Genomic DNA, 19,571 nt, shown 5'->3' on the forward strand with positions numbered 1-19,571 from the left:
TGGTTTCTCGTTGTGCCCCAGTGGCCTAATGGATAAGGCACTGGCCTCCTAAGCCAGGGATTGTGGGTTCGAGTCCCATCTGGGGTGGGTGTTGGTGTTTTGTTCCTATTCCGTTAAAGGATCGAAATACCATACTCTGGTTCATGACCTGCCACCCCGCTTATAAAAGCAGAGAAAGTCGATGTCCAGCCTGTACTAACGATTCCTTGAAAAGGGTGAGCAGAACACAGTTCTGTGGTCTTAACAAGTACTAGTTTTTAATGCATTGTATAAGAGTTAAGCATTTTTAACTTTGTTGTGTCTCAGTAGGATTACATAAGTGTTGGGCCTTTACTACCCATATTTATTATACTACCCTTTGGATCACTATGGAGTGTAATTTTTACTGTTCTTAACCATAAATCTCAAACATCAGAAAATGAGGATCATTCTAGAAGAAAAGCAGCCAAAATATTTACTAATTGCAAATTCATTTCAATTTTTTCCAGACACACTAGCAACACCTTTACATGCTTATTTGATGTTCCTACTTCTAGGGCATAGAAATTCAGACTTTTCCAAATGTGACTGACAGTGACCATTGCTTACTGTTTTATACCAGAGTTTATTGGCTGAGTCCCACTAAAGAGCTGGTACAAGTATTTGAACAATGAGAAAACTGCAGACTCAGTTTTATGTCTAGTGACTAATTTCTAAGCATTGCATACCTTACCCACATATAAACTGGCCACTGAATCTAATTTAAAGATAACCTTTCACCAGTCAAAATCTGCATATAAAAATAAAATTAATTTCTATAGGGAGGAGTGCTGAAGGACACTTTTACCCCTTTTTATACCCTGGCATGTTCATTTCATGAAGGCCTCACTCTGCCTTGGCTTCCATTCACATAAGCAAATACGTGGACAGGTAGCGTGTTGCGTTGGGGAATTTGTATTTTTAAAAAAAAAAAAAAAAAAAAAAAAAAAAGTAATTTCTATTAGAGCAAGGCATTTATCCAACAATCACAAAAAGCCATATTTAAACAAAGTCACATTTATTGACTTTCCAAAGCGTTTTCAATCCAGGTTTTGCAGAGATGACCTAGGACCAATCAGCAGTGGCACCACCCCAGTCAGATGCCTGGGCAGTGGGGGCAGCTGACCAATCCTCTGTAGCAGGCTGGGCACTCCAATCTTCTGTAATAACATGCGAGAACAGAGCATGAGTGCAATTTGTTTGGCACTGCCTTTAAGTTAGGTCTTACTGTGAAACAGACTGGAGGTAGTTTTGACTTTATTTCCCAAATCTTACCTTGGAACACTTCAGTGGTGGTTGGGTTGGCCTTGGCAGGGGCAGCAGCTGAAGAAAAAGGAGTAATCAATGATTGAAGAGTTTGCAGTTCTGACAGCATCCATGTTAACGGCGGTCCAAATCCCAGTTTTAGAATTCCACCATCTATATGTAGCAATGGTACCTTTTTATCTGCCGTTTTCTGAATTCTGAAGGACTACTGAGAAGACGTGGGAAGCAACTTACTTGCAGAGAACTGCTGGATGGGAACAGAGGGCACCTGCACACCCTCAGACCAATCAGCAACCTCAGGCTGAGCAAAATCAGCCACGGGGGCAGTCCACTCTCCTTGGAAATCCTCTTTCCCCACCGCCTTTTCTGCTGCAGCCTGTTCTTCTTTCTCAATCTGAGAGACATGAGAAGCATTGTGGGTGCCAAGTCTTTTTTCCTGTATCTTGTTGATCAAGCAATTGCATTAACATACCTCCTCAGGATCTCTATAGAAGTAGAGATCAGGCATGACTTCCCACGGATGTTCCCTGGAGATTGTCCCCCTCATCCTCAGCACCTCCCTGGCCAGCATCCACCACATCAGTCCAACGGAGTGGTGACCCTACAACATCCATTCAGCCACACAGAGCAGAAAGACTATTACAGTTAGCATATGACCACTTGGAAATGTGTAGCAGGGTATATAGGAACTTCCCCTAAGCCCATACAGAGACAAGGGGAAAGAGACCTAGCATTTCTTTAGCACACTTCCTACACCCCTCACTCCACTGAAAAGCAAGTGCCGGGCTCTAACAGTGTGCAGTCACTATCACAGACTGAATTTCAAGATTTAACTAGGAAAAATGGTTATGCCATTTGAAGGCAAGCTAATGAAAAGGATCTGTTCCCCAAAATAGCTAAGGTAACTGATGCTGGCTCATGCTAAGATGAACATTCACTTTGCTTTACTGCAGCCTAAACAGTATTAGATGTGTACCTTGTTGTTGCAGGGGATAGCAATATCCACGTATCTCAGAGGAGAGTCTGTGTTGCACAAGGCAATGGTGGGAATGTTGACGTAGGACGCCTCTGTCAGGGGCTGGTGGTCAGCGCGGGGGTCTGTGACAATCAGAAGACGGGGCTCCCTGAACGCTGCCTGGATCTGGTTGGTGAATGTCCCAGGGGTGAAACGACCAGCAAAGGTGGTGGCACCGGTGGCAGAGGCAAACTTCAGCACTGCTCTCTAGGAAGAACAGTTCAGTTTAACAACCATAAAGGCAACTCTCAGTAAAATGTACATCAAGTGCTCCATTCTTCAGCAGCAAAGTGAAGAAACCCACATCACTGATTTTCCAGTGCAGTAAAGAAAAGCCATCTAACAGTTTATTCAAGAGGAATAAACATAGATGTAAAAGGCTAAGCACTTCTTTGACAGACATGACTGTGGTTGGTGTGGCTCAGGTCACTATCAAACCCCAGTCAAAGGGACTCAGCCCTCATGGTGTTAGCGAAAACCCGGCCTGCTTGCTTTAGCACACTTCCGACCCCTGCACACCAACATCAGTGCCAGGGTTTAATAGTGTGCAAAGGATACAGGTCAAATTATGAAATTCTACAAGTACAAAACACTGCTGCCATTTCTGTACAACAATGGCATACCTGTAGTGCAGTCACTTCACGCTCAGCATCTGTCACTATTACCTTTATATTTCCTGCCAATACCACACTACTCACGTTACTGTTAATGTTATTCATTAAATTGGGACTCTACCAGTTCTGCACACAGCAACATTACTGGTTTAAACAGTGATGATAATTTGGAGATACACATTTGCTTCTGTTGGTGAAATGCTTTTCCCCCCATAGTGACATACACCTCAAAAAAAGGGCATCTGATAAATGGATAAGGGTAGCTGCTACACAAGCTATACAGCAGTCTACCATCACACGTTACCATTCTACTTTTAAGGGTCCATTATATAGTGTCATCTATCAGTATCTGCAGTAGATACTTACCTGTCCAGTATTCCTGGAGGAGATAACGCACACGTCGGCTGGGTTCTCAATAGCAACAATGGCACGTGCTGCCAGAAGCAGCTTCTCCCACGTTTTCTTCAGGTTGATTATGTACACACCTGGAGGCAGGTAGGCACAACATTAGATGTTACTTCTCACCTTTCACCCTTTCCCTTGAAATTTCGCATCGGTCAAATGTGGAAAATTATGAAGTGACAATCAGTCCCTTTGTAGTCAATTTCGATGCTAGGAGATCTGAAGAGACACAAAAGGTGTTACACTTACCATCACTCTTCCTCTTGTAGACATATTGCTCCATCTGGAAGTCCAGGTTGGTACTTCCCAGGTGGGTTCCTGCCGCCAGGAACTTCAGCACATCCTCCTCCCGCATCTGCAGCACATCTAGACCTCCGGACATCGTGACCACTTTCCCTGCGCAACGGGTAATACGGGAGAGCTGTAGGATGGGGAAAGGAAAACCGGAGCCGTAAGCACCATCCACCACATGTTACCACAGAATATTATTGCTGAACTCAGAACTCCATCGGTAAGTATACTGCATACCAGAATTGGTTGGAGCTCAACACCAAACAGCAGCATGTAGATGAAGGACAATAAAAGGACAAGACAAGTAACAGCTACTATGTGCAGGTAGTCAAACATGACTGCAGACAAGCAAATAAAACACACCACCACCACAACTTGAGACTCACTGATTGTTAACAAAAACTCAGCGCTCCAAGTGCTTAGTCCTTTAGTCTAGGAAGAGAAGGTCACAAAGTGTTTTGTGGCTCAGGTCACTATCAAACCCCAGTCCCGGGGCCTCAGCCCTCATGGTGTCAGCGAAACCTGGCCTGTTTTTTTCTGTTGCACACCTCGCACCCCAGAGCACCACGATCAACAAGGCACCAGGGGCCAGGCTGAATGGCGTGCTTCAAAGAACCACGAGCTCAATGTGATGAGCATTAAAACGCTTTGCAACCTTGCACTGGCCCCATTGAGGGGTCAAATAATCATCATGACTCATGTACGTTCGCCGGTTCGGGACACGCCGGTCCCGGGGTTAGCAAGTTGGCCACGGGGCTTTTACAGAATTACCGCGAATAGGGGAGCTTAAATGTACACTTTAAAAGTTACACGTTCTATATTTGTCGACGGGTTGCTCAACTGACAGCCCAAGTCTGTATTATTGAGTTTTTTTTCAGCAGCGTTTTAACCGCTGCCACTTCACCGAGATATCTAACGGCGCGCGCCGCGTGTTCTCTGACAGTGACAGTGCAGGCTTGAAGGCCTCGTGTTCCGTCAGCAAATATCGTTAAAGCCAGCTAATATGAAAGGTACAGGACTAAGTTCTGGCCAATAAACATCGTGAGAACGTTACGCTGTATCGGTGGAGTGTGAACTTCCGACAGTTTTAAGTTTTAAAACGTCAAAAAATGCTTTATTGCACTCACCACGAGACAACGCCGTATGGAGACTTGTACCACACGGGAAGAAAAAGAGGCCGAAGACAGGAAGTGACGCATTTTTATATCAAAATTTCCACCAATCGCAACTGAGAATTGAAAGCTGAAACCGGAAGTTACTTTTTATACTCCAGCACCAATCAGCATCTTAGATTTACATAGAAGGAAACTCCCACTATTTCAGCGCGCCTGCGAACGACAAGTAGTATCAACTGTATTGTGTCCGAGTTTCTATTTTTTTAGTATACTGAACTCAAAGCTAACAATAGTGATAATTAGAAATATCTTAAAATTACGTTGTAATAAAGTTCAGTTTAGATGATCTTGTGGAGAAAATCATTTACAAAAAGGAAACTAGAAGGAAAATGCTCTCTTATGTACTTGACCACGGAGTCAGGGCGATTCCCAGTTCTACCACCAGGTGTCGCTGTAGAAGCTCTGAAAAAAAACACCGCTCCGATGCGGTAAACACAGCGCACGACAGCACACCACACACGAAAATCCTATATATAACCACCAGTGCATATTTATAAATGGAAACTGTATGTTAATAATACCAGTGTTTTGAAATCGGTTGAATCTGCAGTCTGATCACAGAATCTTAAAAAAGGAATCAACGGCATGACAGAGGTTCAGGAGAACAAAAGGCAATTTGTTTACATTTTTTTGCCCCACATGACAAAACAGCTGTATCTGTCACCATTACCTTTATTTTTCCTGCCAACACCACACTGTTTCTAGTTACTGAGGCTCCAGTCCATGGAATTAGTCCTTGATTGCAGCAACACTCTGTGAACCTATTACTGGGATTATACGAAACCCCAGTAAAAAGCAAAAGATGCTTTTTTTTGCCAAATATAATCACTGAATCAGTACTTACAAACATAAAAGAGCACCATTTATATAGCTAAGGCATTTCTCGCATGTTCACATTTTAACTGTATTTCCACCAGGAAGACCCCGTATTTTTGCCGAATGAATGGTGCAGTGACATTCGTAGAGTCTCGTGGTGTCACAGTCCTAACAATTTTAAATGATCTGTGTGTTTAAAAAAAAAAAAAAAAAATTAATTTCATCTTTATCCCTTTTCAGTGTTCTCATTTACCACTGATTATCCACCCCTTCCCCACCCCTCCCCCACTCAGAGAAAAACCTTATCTCTACCACACAGCTTTGGTCCATACATAAGCAGTTGTCTTTATCACAGCACCTCAGGAGAAATGTGTGTTAGTAGTAGAAAAATTGACAGTTCTCTTTAGTTTGTTGTCAAACTGAAAGAAAAATATATGGCAAAACTCTAAATAACATTACTTTTAAAGTTTACCCCAATAGGTACAAATCTGACATGCTTTACAGGATACTCAGGATCCAAAACCACTGAGAAGTTCCACTAAATGACACACTACTGGGAACTGCAAGTTTAATGACCGCTGATCATCTTGTGTGACTGCGAGAATGACAGCTGTCACTCATGGCCTCCCCGGGGAGGCAACATCAAGGCCCACTGCGAGTTAACGTGGTGCCTACATTCCCTGGAACATCAAGATCTCCGAAAACCGTAGGAGCTCTCAGCAGGGAGTGTCACACACCATTGTAAAAACACACCTTGACAAAATATTACCAGACATAAGAGAACACAAAGTCAGAACTATGTTAATACAAGAATGGTAAAAACACACAAAAAGCCAATTAGTAACCGGAATGGCGTGAGCAAACACCACTGCATTCATTTCGGAAAAGCTGATGCTTTATTGTAAGATTACAGACAAAAGAAGCAAAAAACCCACTATGAAAATACAATTTTATACAAAGGGAATTTTACTCAGGCACACTGTCCATCTGAGCAAAAACTGCACATGTACAGAACACATATGCACAATAACAACAGTATATGCCAAGACAGTAATGAGGATTACATCACCCTTCAACAACGAGGCAAAGGGACTGTTCCAAGCTACAAAAAAGAACTTGTGGTCTAGTCCGTCTTAGCTGGGCACAGGCAGGAAAAGGCAGCCTTCTGTTCCACCGCAGTGTCAAAGGAAACTGACAGCAATGCCTAGTCAACGTCTGTCCCCCGTATTTAAAGTGCGTTTTCAGACAAGTCAGTGCCTCCCCATTGGTGTCATACTTCCCTCTTCTACACATCGTAGGCATCTGTGATCTGAAAGACCTGGGCAGCTACAGAATCTACTGTGGACTACAGAGAAGGCTATTTAACTGTACTGCACGCTCTTAATTGAAACCTGGAGTGGCACGGACAGACAGTGACAACACAAGTCAGTAGGAATCAACACACGGGTCTCCATAAGTCCTGTCTTTAGTTATAGTGCAATAGAGAAGACAACAGTCCTGTCTCCACGTAAAGAAAAAAATAGTGTGTGCAGCACAGCGTACAGGCGGACCTCACGGGCAGCCGCTACACAGTCCTGTAAACCTCACCTTGTCCAGCCTGTAGCGCTCAACTGATTGTCTGTGTTTCAGTGCGGCTCTGCCAGGTCAACAAAATTAGTCTAAGAGTACCTGTTAATGCATTCATTCACTCACTCACGCTGGTTACATGGTAATGCCACCACGTTACTCAGCTGGTTCGCCGGCACTCGCTCACTTAGGTAGCCATGGCTCTCTAATCTCTCTTTGGAGTGCATCAGAAAGTGCGTTGCTGTCACCAATTGCCGCCTAGACAGTGGCGCCATGTCGATATGATCATTTCACCTGCAGGACCTCTCATGGCTCAGCTCTGCAGTCTGCCAGTCAGAAATGGAGTACTTCTTAACAGTTGAGGAATGGGAATGTAGGCAAAGGTTCAAAGGGCATTAGTTACATGGCATAACACACATAAACACACCTCAGTGTACTCTAAATATCCTTTTACTACCCTGACCTCACTTTCAAGTATTTTCTTTACCATAGCATACTACTTTTCTTGTCCTACACCACATGTCTTCGCTTAGAGAATGTCTCCTCTCCTCTTCCACACTCTTGCTCCTCTGACTGCTCAAATCACCATCATCCCTCCTTGCCTTCATCTTCCCATCTGTCCATTCATTTCTCCTTCAGGATTTCAGCCCCATCCTGGCCATCAGTTGCTCATAAACGGTCCAGGCCATGGCAGCCATCAGTGTCCTCCGCAGAGACCGAGGCACTGCCCCTCGGAAGAAGCCTCTGAGACCTTGCTCCTGAGAAGGAGAGAGAGAGAGAATGTGTGATAAAGAAAGATGTCAGGAAAAGGGATGGGGCAGGAATAAAAAGTACAGAGAAGAGGATTATGGATTAACACCTCCTTAGAAAGTATGAAACTGTCCACAGTGCACATGCGTAAGCCCTTGCACTGCATGTTGGCAGGGCTAAAACTAAACTGGCCACATTATCGTTGAGCTGGCACATCATTTTAAATGACACCGCAGCTGAGCACCACATCAGCAATGGCAGCTGCACGTAATGAGGTAAACAAAGGCCCTTACTGTGTAAATGAAGTGTATGGCATCCCTGGTTCTCCTGTACAGGTGAGGGCTCACTTGAATGTGTGTCTTGACCACGTCAGCAGGCTGCGTCACTAGGGAAGCCATCACTCCCGCCAGCACCCCACAGCTGAAATTCACCAGGGGTGCGTAAGCAGATGAGGTCACTTCTGAGGGCGATGAGAGAGACAGAGGCTAAAGCGGGATATTTCATAATTTCGTCCAAATAGAGAGCATGGATACACATTAAAATCGTGCCTGGTGGGAGAAGAGTCTGTTTGCTTTGTTTCCCGTTAGTCATTCTGACAGACATGCAAATACATACACATATTTGACACAGCATGGCTTGGAGTAGAGATACTGACCCTGGGGTAGAGACTTCTTGGTCTGGCTATAGAACATTACGTAAATTCCAGAGAAAGGGGCATCTCTGAGCAAGGTGGCAGTCAGCCCAGAGAAGAGGGCCCTGGGTCCCTCCAATTTATATACGCTACGCAGTGCTCCAAACACGCTCCTGTAGTCGTATTGGCCGCTCTGGAACATGAGAAGATGAAACAAAACATCAACTAACCATTTCAGTTTGACCGGAGCGTCCTGTAATTTGCATGTAAATCCAGATAGTCCCTAAGTAACGACCTATAACGACATGGACTTACGACAGCCATCCCATTAACCTTATGACCAAATGTCAGGACTTAAGTAATAACATCTAACAATGACTTTTCCACGTGCTGTACGATAACATCAGATGGACGCACTAAGGCGCCAAGATCTGTTTTTGTTTAATTCTCAATCATTGCTTGGGTATCTAGCAGTGTCTGTGTTTTGTTTACAAAACGTTTCATTTGTAATACCCTTCAAGTTACTTGTTATATAAAATGGCTAGCAACCAAACCATACTGGTGGTGCTGAAAAGAAAAGGCAAAAATCAATGGCATAAAAATATAACGCGCTACTGTATTTGCATTATCATTCTATATTTGTACAGTTTTACACGAATAATGTGCGAGATTAGTTAAAAACATGTCAAAGCCTTATTATACAATGTAACTAACATTCATGTATGTTGATTGTTTCTATGTTGTTACGGTTCATAGAAAACTGTATGAGGGGATTTGCGGTTTACGACGAAGTCGACTTACGATGGGGTTGTCGGAGCGGAACCCCTTCACAATTCGAGGACTACCTGTATTCATAACAGCTTCTGATGTTTGCAACATCTGTCAATATTCTTATTATATTATCTAAACAGTTTTAAAATCAAGTTAGTTTTTACACCCAGCTGAAGCGACTTAGGTTAAATACTTTCCATGTGGGTATTAGCACAGGGCCACTAGTGTGACTTAAATCAAACTCCAGTCACAAGAGCATAAGTGAACTATCATTTCAGTGAAGCATACAAAAAAAGTTCTCACTGGACACTTCTCCTGCACACTGCTACGTTAACTGGGGGCTTTTGCACACCACAACCCTCCCCCAAGAGGCCTTCACCTCAAAGCGAGTCTTGATGACTGTGACAGGCAGCATGCAGACCCCAGCCACAGCCCGTGCTCCTGCACCCAGTAACACAGCCTGGCCAGCGTTGGGGGCATGTTCTGGGAAGAAGTGTTGCTTCAGAGAGTAGAAGGTGCTGAAGTAGATGCCCACACCTGGGATGCACCGCACAAATGACTAGGGGAGGGAGAAAAAGTGGGGGACTGTTAGAGAATGCCATGGTACTCCCGCTTCCCACGTCCAATGATGCTCTTGCTCCTGTCCTGTCTCACTCCTTAAGACTAACTTCACATGTCGTTTTAGACTCCGTTGGCAGCGTATGACCAAAAAATTCACAAATTTGTCAAACAGGCTGTCCTGAAGGAAGTACACCTTCCACTTCCACTGTCTAGACCAGCGATGGGGAATCAATTAGCTCCAATGGCCATTTCAGCAAAGAACGTGGCCAATTCGATTTAGATGAACCAAATTATGTTATAAACATTCACAAAAATGTTTGAGTTGCTGTATGAGTGTCTGTGACATTGTAATATTTACCCACAATGTTACAAAAAAAAAAAAAAAAAGATCTTTTTTGAAGGATCCCTTTTTGCTTTTTATTGGGTACGTCATTAGTGCTAGAGTATTACAAAATGATCCATAAAAAAGTACATTTGTAACAAAAAATACAAAAAAAAAAAATCGCTTTTTGTGAGGTGAAATATCTTTGTATATTCAGTATCACTAATAATTATGCAATACAAATTTATGACAAAATATAAATAAATAAAGGCACTGTGTATATATGTTTGGCTTTGAATGTCACTGCAGTTCTCAAATGAAATGTCTTAAATAATAGTGTGGCTATTTCCGTGGTTGACCGGCCACAGAAACAGGCAGGAGGAAAAACTGGTTGGTTAGCCCTGGTCTAGACAGTATTTGCACTTTAAGGTATCCCAGTATAACCTCAACCCAAGAAGCTGGTGCTCAGTAAAAGAAAATCTCACCTACTGAGAATGAGAGAATAATGGGACATCTAAATTTCCAGTTGTCAGGTCAAGAGAACTGGGGGGGGGGGTTCTATTTCTAACAGCTCATGTCTGACAGTGACTCTTTGTGTCACACAGCTTACACAAGCGAACTTCTTGGGCTGGAGATTTCTTAGCCGCGCAGTAATCTGTTCACTATCTGAATGAGATCACTGCATTATTAATACTAAGATACCTTTCACTGGCTATGTCTTATATGTAATTTTCTAATCACAATCATTACAATGACTACCCAAAACACATAAACGCTTTCCTCATTTTAAATTAATTGCCACCGTTTTTCCCTTAAGTTTTAAGTTCAGATTTTGACATTAAGAAATACTAACCAAACTAAACCAAGACATACACACACTGTCTCACACACACACTAACAGATTTGATACCCTTTGCTAAACATATCTGTACTGACCTACAACATGTTGAAATTTGTAGCATTATTCAATGCATAAATTGCGAAGGCATGCGCTGTATTAAGAGTTGAGGGTAATTCACATCCACATGACCCCCTCACTAAACACCAAGGGGTTTTATACTTCAAGAACCTGTCGTTGCATATAGGAAAAGAAAAAGAAAAACAACAGGCAAACAACAAACACGCAACACACACCGGCGACACTCCTTTCCACAGTCCAAACACTTTCTCTGTACGGATGACATTGATGAACACCTTCACCATCCCTACCCTTGGCGAACTGTGAGAGAGAGAGAGAAAAAAGTTTCAGTACACGCAGAAATGTAAACATACATGAAGATGCACATCTGGAAGCACACAAGATGCACACAACATGGAAGGTAAGCAGACAAATCATGCAGTCTGTAATATGAGATGCATTTCACTGTGGAAGCTACGTGACGCGAAGGTTATGTCAGCTGCGGAGCCATCAAGGGTAGAGTCAGTTTTCCGTTGCCTGACAATAGAACAGCGTGCTGTGCCGGACCGTACAGTGGTCTTCGCTAGCATCATGGTAACGGCCACGCTGGCGTTCGCCCGTGCCTTAGGGCTGTCGCAGATCAGCACCTCACCCTGGAAGCATGTTATTCTGGATGGTCTGCAGACGGGTCTTGACCAGGTCCAGGGGCTGAAAGAGCAGGGTCGAGCACGTGCCGCTGAGGGAGCCACACATGAAGGCTTTAAGGGCTGGGTGCGCCTGTAAGAGCGGGGGAACGAAACAATGCAATCAGCATAAAAATGACAATAATGGAGAAGGGCTGCTTAAGATCACAGATGAGTAAACTGAAGACCAACACCTATGGCTTCCATCCATGTGTGCTCAATGCACCCATGGTGTACAAAATAGAAAAGGTCGCCAAGGAAAAACCAAGACAAGAGGGTTAGTATCATCATGTATGTGAAAGAAGAGACACGACGAAACTGGTCGGGAAAAGCACTAAGATATTTCCCAAAAAATCCACACACACGTCAAGACGGATGGCAAAAACGAGGATCAGACGCGATTGTCTGCACACACACACGACAAAAAGGACCGACGTGATGTAGATGCGCCGAGACAGAACACACACACACACACACAGCGAGTGTCACTGTTAATCACTTTAAGCCTGGTGTTCCATTATCATTGTTTTGTTGAAAATAAACACTCAATAACTAAACCGCTAATAATGTAAGCAAACACACTGGATCATGTACACCTAACCATATAACCATCTGAATTTAGAAACTGCTTTAATACAAGCGTGATAAGCGCACTTCACTTGCTGCACTCATACTCACGTTCACGTCGTCTTAAGAAGCAATTTCAAGGGATAATATCTGGCGATGTCGCACGCAAACAGCCCTACCTTTCCAACGCCGCTCGGCGACTTGCCTTTCGCGTCCTGCGCGTCTCGCATTTCTCCCCTTTCTCCGCTTTTACGCTCTCGCTGCCTGCGCTCTTACAACAATGAATGTAGGGGTTTCAAACTGGAGGCCGCAAGAGGGAGCCAGGGGGTCCGCGGAAAACTTGACAAACAAAATAATTTACAATTTCAAGATCATTTTTTTTTTTACATAATTTATTTGTTCACCTAAAGATGTTAACCAAATCTACATATAGTTTCGCCATTTATAAGAGTGGTTCCTTGTAACGTGTTTATCCCAAAATGCTTTGCACTCTTTACATTTTGCACTTTTGCGCACATGGTACGTGCTAAGAAGCCGGACGATTGCCAATTTGGCAAAGCATTATTATTAGCAGTTACTAAAGACATTGTCAGGGAGTTATTTGGAGAGGAAGCGGCGCGAAAAGTAGATCGTGTGCTTTTGTCGGACAACAACACGGTGAGCAGGCGCAAAGGTAATAAATATGGACAATGATATGGCTTCACAGCTTTTAGAATACGTGCATTATCATTATGTGAATATTTATAATATATATATCAATAATATTATAGCGAACATTTTAAACAAGCGCTGCAATTTGCATCAAAGTACTGATGTTGCTGCAAATCAAGCACAGCTTATGGTCTAAATCAATCCGTTCCTCGCTCAGGACAAATTTATCAAGGGACTTCTTTTTTGTAGAGCCCTTGAAGGCAGAACCACAGGGCAGGACATATTTAATATGATGGATCAATTGATGACGGTCAGTTCAATAGACTGGTCTCGGTGTGTTGCAGTGTACAGTACTGATGCCAAGCGCAGCGGTGTTGTGACTCTGATCAAAGAGAAAGCCCCCCCCGAGATGCTGTGGCCACATACTTTATGCTTCACCGTGAGGTTCTTTCCTGTGGCCAAACGCATTGATGATGATTTCCATCACATGCCGAAGGATGTAGCTAAAACTGTGAACTACGCAAAATCACAGCCCTTGAGACACAGACTGTTTGGTTGGTTTATTCTGCAAAGAAATAGATGCTGATTATGAGGGCTCGCTGCTCCGCTCGGGGAGGGGTGTAGGCGCTGCGCAAAGAGCTCAGAGTTTCTCTGTGGTGAAAAGTCGGAGCTTGCCAACTGTCTCGAAGTTCTCGATCAGAGCATGCAAGGGCACAATGTTCACATACTGAGTACACAAGATAAGGTGTGCACAAAAATTCACATGCATGTGGGAAAGTAAAGCGAAAGAGGGAGTTACAGGAATGTTTCCTCTCTATAACCAGAAGTGCCACTGATCTCCTCCACTGCTGACAAGATCACACCCATAATCCAGTCTTGCCGGTCACATCTTCGGAGCTTTTTTAAACAATATTTCACTGATTTGAACAACACCCACCTGGACTTTGCTAGAAACCCTTTTGCACCAGGGGTTGGCACTCATCTAGGTCTAGCAGCCCAAGAACAACTGATGAGGGAAAGATGGAAAACAGAGTTCCTCTGCCTATAAGAGTTTTGGATGTCTGTGAGAAAGGACTTCCCTGTTTTGTCTGAGAAGGCAATAACGTATCTTTTACCTTTTGCCACAAACAACTTTTGTGAAGCTAGATTTTCAGCACCGAAAGCACTTCAGTCCAAGCGCCAGGCCCCTCGAGATCCGAAGTGACGTGCGCCTGCATGGCTCTCACTAAAATGAAACCATGCTTTGACAAACTGTGGCCAAGCCACCGGGATCATCCATCCCATTAGGACTTGTTGAATCAGTGAATGTGGTGGAACTATCATATCTGGGGGTCCTTGGGATTTAAAAGTTTGAAAACCCCCGTAATTAGGCTATAATACTCCATTCTCTATTCCTCCCTCAGGCACGGTAGCACCGTGGGTTGGACCAGGTTCTGCTCTCTGGGGGGGGGGGTGTGGGGTTCAAGTCCTGCTTGGGGTGCCTTGCGATGGACTGGTGTCCCATCCTGAATGTGTCCCCTCCCCCTCCAGCCTTGCACCCTGTGTCGCTGGGTTAGGCTCCAGCTCCGTGCGACCCCGTATGGGACAAGTAGTTTCAGACAGTGTGTGTGTGTATTCCTGCCTCTCTCTCTCGCATACAATGCCAGTCAGTATCCTCCTACCAATAGAAGCTTAATCCAGAGGCTTCTATGGTTTTCTCTCCTTCATACACACACATGCACCACTCTGTAACAGCCCCCCCCCCCCTCTGGATTTCACCCTGCAAGCTTTAGCCTTTTTAAAATGCCATGAGTCATACAGTGGCTGTACAGCTCTGTGTTTGCATATGTCACTGTGTGTAATTTAGTGTAAGCCATTGTATACATCACCATATACATACAACATAACTACTGTATACAGACCTCATGTAATTAAAAATCAGAAATTAACATTTGAACATTCAAGTTCAACATTTTCTTTCAAAACCATGATACATACATTTTAATAAAAACCTCTGAAGTGACAGCTTAGTTCTTCACCACTTACACTACCATAGAAAACTGTGCAATACATCAAACTTAAATATTCCTTTGTGTTTTCAATAGGCCACACAGATACCTTCTTTACATTATACAACAGCTGCTTTGACAGTTGTTTTTAATTGTATTTTATATAGATGTCACAGTGTAATTTCATATGGTATATTTCTACCATAAATGTAAATGTATAGAGGAGGAGTTTATTTACTAATACATCTATTTCACTAGCTAATGTGTGAGGGCAATTTGCTGCTAGTAATTATTAAACAGAAATTCCCAATTAGAGTTCAATTGGAAAATAAGCATGAAGCCATACATTTACACGAAAACAATGCAGAAGCAAAACGTGCACTGTAACGTCTTATAAACCGTCAAGAGCCCATCATCAGGACCTGTAAAATGTGGATGACTCTTCACACCGCTCAAGAACCTCTGCCTTTCTCAATCCATCCCTCTTCCCCTTTCTCCCCTCCATCACGCCCCTCCCTTCAGAGTGATTCCATGGCAACAGCCAATAGCCACTCGTTCGCAGACTCCAGCAACCAATGTTAAACCAGCGACTCGGGAAAATTGGCCTTCCGCACTAAGCCAGACAGTTTATTAAAAAAAAAAAAAAAAAGGGCAGCTTGTATGGAGGAGTGTGACCCATTTCTGGCAAAAGCCAGAATTGAGAGGAATTACAAACACCATTTACATGTATCAAAGAATTCTGAACAGATGCTTGAGGAAGCAGCTGCCTTAGAAACCCACTGACATCTTTGGCCATGCTCAGGGACTTTCAAACACAGGGCATGAGCACTGCGGCTCATGCTGAACCAGACTTGTCAAAATACATTATCATTATGAGAAGTGGGTCATAAAGACTCACCATTATTAACCCACAATGCACTCAAGTCCTCTATCATGACCTCAGATGACAGACCCCTTGCAGAAATACACTGGGTTCGTCAAGTCAGCTACTGACAAGAGCCTGGCTCAACATCAACATGAATTTGCACCTTGATGTGTTCAGTTGAGCGGTTGTCATATACACAGTAGTGTATGAATGCACTTTAGCCAATGTATTGATTAATATTATGTGCATTTACATCACTGATGGCTTTTTCCAATGATTTACCAATTTTATACAGCAGAGTATTCCTACTGTATCAGTTTGGACCAAGTATTCTGTTCAAGGGTCCTACAACAGGAGTGAGGTTCGAAGCTGGTACCCTCAGTCTAAGGCGACAGTCCTAAACCACTACACTACCTGCTGCCTCAAAAATATTCAAATTGATATTCTAAGGGAATAGCATACTTTATTTGTACTAAAGTATTACCAGTTATGACATATTAATTAATGACTTCAGGCTTATTTCACTCATGTCAAGAAGCTCCTTCACATAACAGGATATTACTGCATATTTGCAAACACAATAACATACTGCAGGCAAAGCACTGAGCACACTCACTAGTGCCAGCTCCATTTTGTTCCTGAGGGGTTCTCCAGAATCCTGCAGGACCGCCGGGCTCTGGTGTATCATGGGGTCAGTCTCCAGTGCCCTTCCTGCAGGCTGTACTTCTGCCTTTATCTTGGACAGGATCAATTCCTTTCTCTTCTAGAAATATAGTTAAAGGGTCAAATAAAATTTTAAATCACACATGTATTTTCTTTTTTTTCCCCATTATAGTTACAGCTTTTAAATTAAACTATAAATTTAAGTAACTCTACAACTAGTTCGTACTAACTGCATTATTACTTATGTTTGCATTTATTCATTTAGCAGACGCTTTTCTCCAAAGCAACGTACATCTCATAAAAAATACAATGCGTACATTACATTAGCAGAAAAAGAAACAGATGCAGACATGTGATTCTTAAATGCAGTTACTTACTTTCCACCATTATGAACCAAAGTTCATCACACAAGTTGCTGCACAGACATTTATCCGAATATGAACAATTCCTAATCAAACTCCTAATATATTTTTTAAAACATTTACATTACATTACACGAGTAGATGCGTGAAGGTTTATTCATTGTTCAACAGTTATAAGCAACTTATAATGTTACAATTACAATTACTACTAGTGAACTTACAAGCTTACAGAATACTTCAACTTCATAAATTCTGCAGGAATTGAGCACTCCTCAATTTCCATTTGTTTTCCTTTCAAGAATAACAAGTCCCATACTGCTTAAGAGTTCAACACAGGCACACATATATTTGCTAGCTATTTATATAAACATCTATAAACAAAAAAAACTGATTTTCCACCAGGCAAAATCAATGACAAAGTACATTCAACACAACCCTAACACTAACACTAACACTATCCCTTACCCTAACATCAACCCCAACACTAACCCTATAACAGTAACCCTTACCCTAATACTAACCCTATCCCTAACATTAACCCTAATACAAACTCACCGTAAGATCCCTAACACTAACCTTAACACTAACCCTAACCCCAACACTAAGCCTAACACTAATCTGCACCCTAACCCTCACACTATCTCTAACACTATCGCTAACCCTAACCTTAACACTAACCCTAACACTATCAGTAACCCTAACCCTGTCACTAACCCTAACAGTAACCCTAACCCCAACACTAACACTTACCCTATCCCTAACATTAACCCTAACACTAACCCTAAACCTCACCCAAACCCTAACCCTAAGATCCCTAACCCCAGCACTTACACTAAGCCCAACACTAAACTACACCCTAACCCTCACACTATCTCTAACCCTAACCTAACCCCAGTAACATATCAACAAAATCCACACTTCCACACCCAACGTGCATCTCAAGGAAATTCTGTGTGCATAAAGTCGCACGAATAAACTAGCTTATTATGTCACACATGTCACTGCATTACGCACATGAAATAAAATTAAATTAAATTTATTTAAATTACTTTCCGTACGTACCTACCACTGCCAGTGGTCGACAGTCATCAGCCTCCGGCCACCGATCACCAGCGGAGAGACTCACAGCACTGCCACCCGATAAATTCAGTTTTCAGCCAAGTGTCCACAAACTCACATCCTACAAATATCCAATCAATCACTTTGGTTTTAATTTCTATTTTTTTTTTTTTTTTTTATTTTGCACGTGAATATCAAAGTCCAAAATTGTTCTCCTTTTCGTCCAACAGCGACAGGAAGGTAACCAGGCTTAATAACTAACAACCTACTATTATAATTGGATAAAAACGTTCTTAGCCGTAGAAACTTCAGTGGCTTCCCTCTCGAAAGAAAAAGTAGTGTCATTAAGTGACACTTCAGCGTTACTTTCCACCATGACGATGCTGGGCTCAGAGAAATTACGTCATCAAGTTGCGCCTCGAGGGGGAAAACACTTTTGTAAATAAAACAACTTATGGTATGCAGCACTTCCCACTTCACTTGCCCTTGCTGACTGGCTGAAATAGGGGAGCACTAGATCAGGTTCAGGCTTTCGTTGCTTCTCCTGTATTTGTCGCCGTGAGACGAGTTCCACGACACCCCGCTGTATTTCCGAAAGCTGCCAAGCCGCTTTCCTTCCCCGGACACACCGGTCGCTCACAAACCGGTTTCAACCTGCTCTCCTTCTGCGGAAAGTGGACGGGGAGCAACTGCAGAGCGCCGCTTTAATAAAAAGTAGCAGCCTGTCGCCATCTACTGGTGACAGGCGGCTACTGCAACAAAACTCCAGTTAATCGGCAGTACTTAAAACGTCAAAACGTCACGTTGCATCAAAAGGATGGGTTCTAAACACGCATTTCCAAGACAAAGATTTATTTGTATAACATAAAGAACTTGCTAACATAAGCGAATCATTCTGTCTTGATATAGAAGTCTAGAAATAGAAAATGACTTTAATACAGGGATAGAGAGATTCTTAATAAAAAGTGTCTTCTGACTCGAAGTGGAGTGCAATATATTCCAGGACCCAGTCGGACTAAATGGTACAGCTTTTTTTTAGCAATAACTTGTACAAAAACGACTGCATGGACAAAAACTACTTTAAAGAAGCCTCTTCCTTCTTTGCCCTGTGAGAATAACAAACAATTTTCTGTGTTAGTTCAGCTCCAGCTCAAGAACATATTTTCGTTTGTGACAAACACTGTCATTTCATTCGCCTCAGAAATAATCATACGAGGAAAAAATAATACATTTTCCTCACATTGTCACTATCTGAAAAAAACCAATGTTGCTGTTGCTATAATAAACACACAGGGCAGTTATCAGACGGTGACCTTACCTCAAATTAATTATGGAGGGAAAATATTCATGAATATAATGATCACACATGAGGTAGAAGGTGAACACACAGACAGTGAGTGTAAAAATATGTGACATGAGTCTGGATATTTCTTCAGCTTCATAAGAATTTAAAGTTGCCAAAACTTAAGTTGCCAGAAATTAAGTTGGGTCTCACGACGAGTTCATTTTAACCCAGCTAACCGGCGTTAACAGCTCACACTCCAGTCCGCACAGTTACTGAGCTAATTATTCAGTAAGTATCTGGCTGCAGTTACCTGAACAGGTACAGACAGAAAGACGGACAAAGAATAACCGTA

At 42.7% G+C, this 19,571-nt stretch overlaps 2 protein-coding genes and 2 non-coding genes across 10 annotated transcripts; 1 reads left to right on the plus strand and 3 right to left on the minus strand.

Annotated features, from left to right (window-relative positions):
* The first annotated feature begins 14 nt into the window (after nucleotides 1-14).
* On the plus strand, nucleotides 15-87 carry trnar-ccu (transfer RNA arginine (anticodon CCU)). The gene has a single exon. It is a non-coding gene; the product is annotated as a tRNA-Arg (tRNA).
* A 930-nt stretch (nucleotides 88-1,017) lies between these two features.
* rpsa (ribosomal protein SA) lies at nucleotides 1,018-4,777 on the minus strand. Of its 2 annotated transcripts, none has more exons than XM_018761430.2 (8): nucleotides 4,734-4,777; nucleotides 3,565-3,736; nucleotides 3,280-3,398; nucleotides 2,261-2,506; nucleotides 1,757-1,885; nucleotides 1,519-1,678; nucleotides 1,294-1,341; nucleotides 1,018-1,178 (listed from the first exon to the last, which is right to left on the minus strand). In XM_018761430.2, the coding sequence occupies exons 2-8, from the start codon at nucleotides 3,695-3,697 to the stop codon at nucleotides 1,084-1,086; spliced, it is 930 nt and encodes a 309-aa protein (XP_018616946.1). In that variant the 5' UTR covers nucleotides 3,698-3,736; nucleotides 4,734-4,777; the 3' UTR covers nucleotides 1,018-1,083. The 2 variants fall into 2 exon arrangements, with proteins under 2 accessions (XP_018616946.1, XP_018616947.1); XM_018761431.2 differs by having other exon boundaries at nucleotides 1,043-1,178; nucleotides 3,565-3,711; nucleotides 4,734-4,773.
* LOC114909244 (small nucleolar RNA SNORA62/SNORA6 family) lies at nucleotides 2,712-2,851 on the minus strand. The gene has a single exon (XR_003797185.1). It is a non-coding gene; the product is annotated as a small nucleolar RNA SNORA62/SNORA6 family (small nucleolar RNA).
* Nucleotides 4,778-6,542: 1,765 nt separating the features above from the next.
* slc25a38b (solute carrier family 25 member 38b) lies at nucleotides 6,543-18,587 on the minus strand. Of its 6 annotated transcripts, none has more exons than XM_018761404.2 (8): nucleotides 13,424-13,676; nucleotides 12,526-12,685; nucleotides 11,749-11,873; nucleotides 11,333-11,417; nucleotides 9,695-9,874; nucleotides 8,569-8,737; nucleotides 8,207-8,373; nucleotides 6,543-7,921 (listed from the first exon to the last, which is right to left on the minus strand). In XM_018761404.2, exons 2-8 carry the CDS (start codon nucleotides 12,574-12,576, stop codon nucleotides 7,799-7,801), a joined length of 900 nt encoding a protein of 299 aa, XP_018616920.1. In that variant the 5' UTR covers nucleotides 12,577-12,685; nucleotides 13,424-13,676; the 3' UTR covers nucleotides 6,543-7,798. The 6 variants fall into 6 exon arrangements, with proteins under 6 accessions (XP_018616920.1, XP_018616919.1, XP_029102916.1 ...); XM_018761402.2 differs by lacking the exons at nucleotides 12,526-12,685; nucleotides 13,424-13,676 and adding exons at nucleotides 16,467-16,610; nucleotides 17,942-18,587 and having other exon boundaries at nucleotides 6,544-7,921; XM_018761401.2 differs by lacking the exons at nucleotides 12,526-12,685; nucleotides 13,424-13,676 and adding exons at nucleotides 16,467-16,613; nucleotides 17,942-18,587 and having other exon boundaries at nucleotides 6,544-7,921.
* Between the last annotated feature and the right edge of the window lie 984 nt (nucleotides 18,588-19,571).

This window comes from Scleropages formosus, chromosome 20 (genome assembly GCF_900964775.1).
Source record: "Scleropages formosus chromosome 20, fSclFor1.1, whole genome shotgun sequence".
Taxonomy (NCBI): domain Eukaryota; kingdom Metazoa; phylum Chordata; class Actinopteri; order Osteoglossiformes; family Osteoglossidae; genus Scleropages; species Scleropages formosus.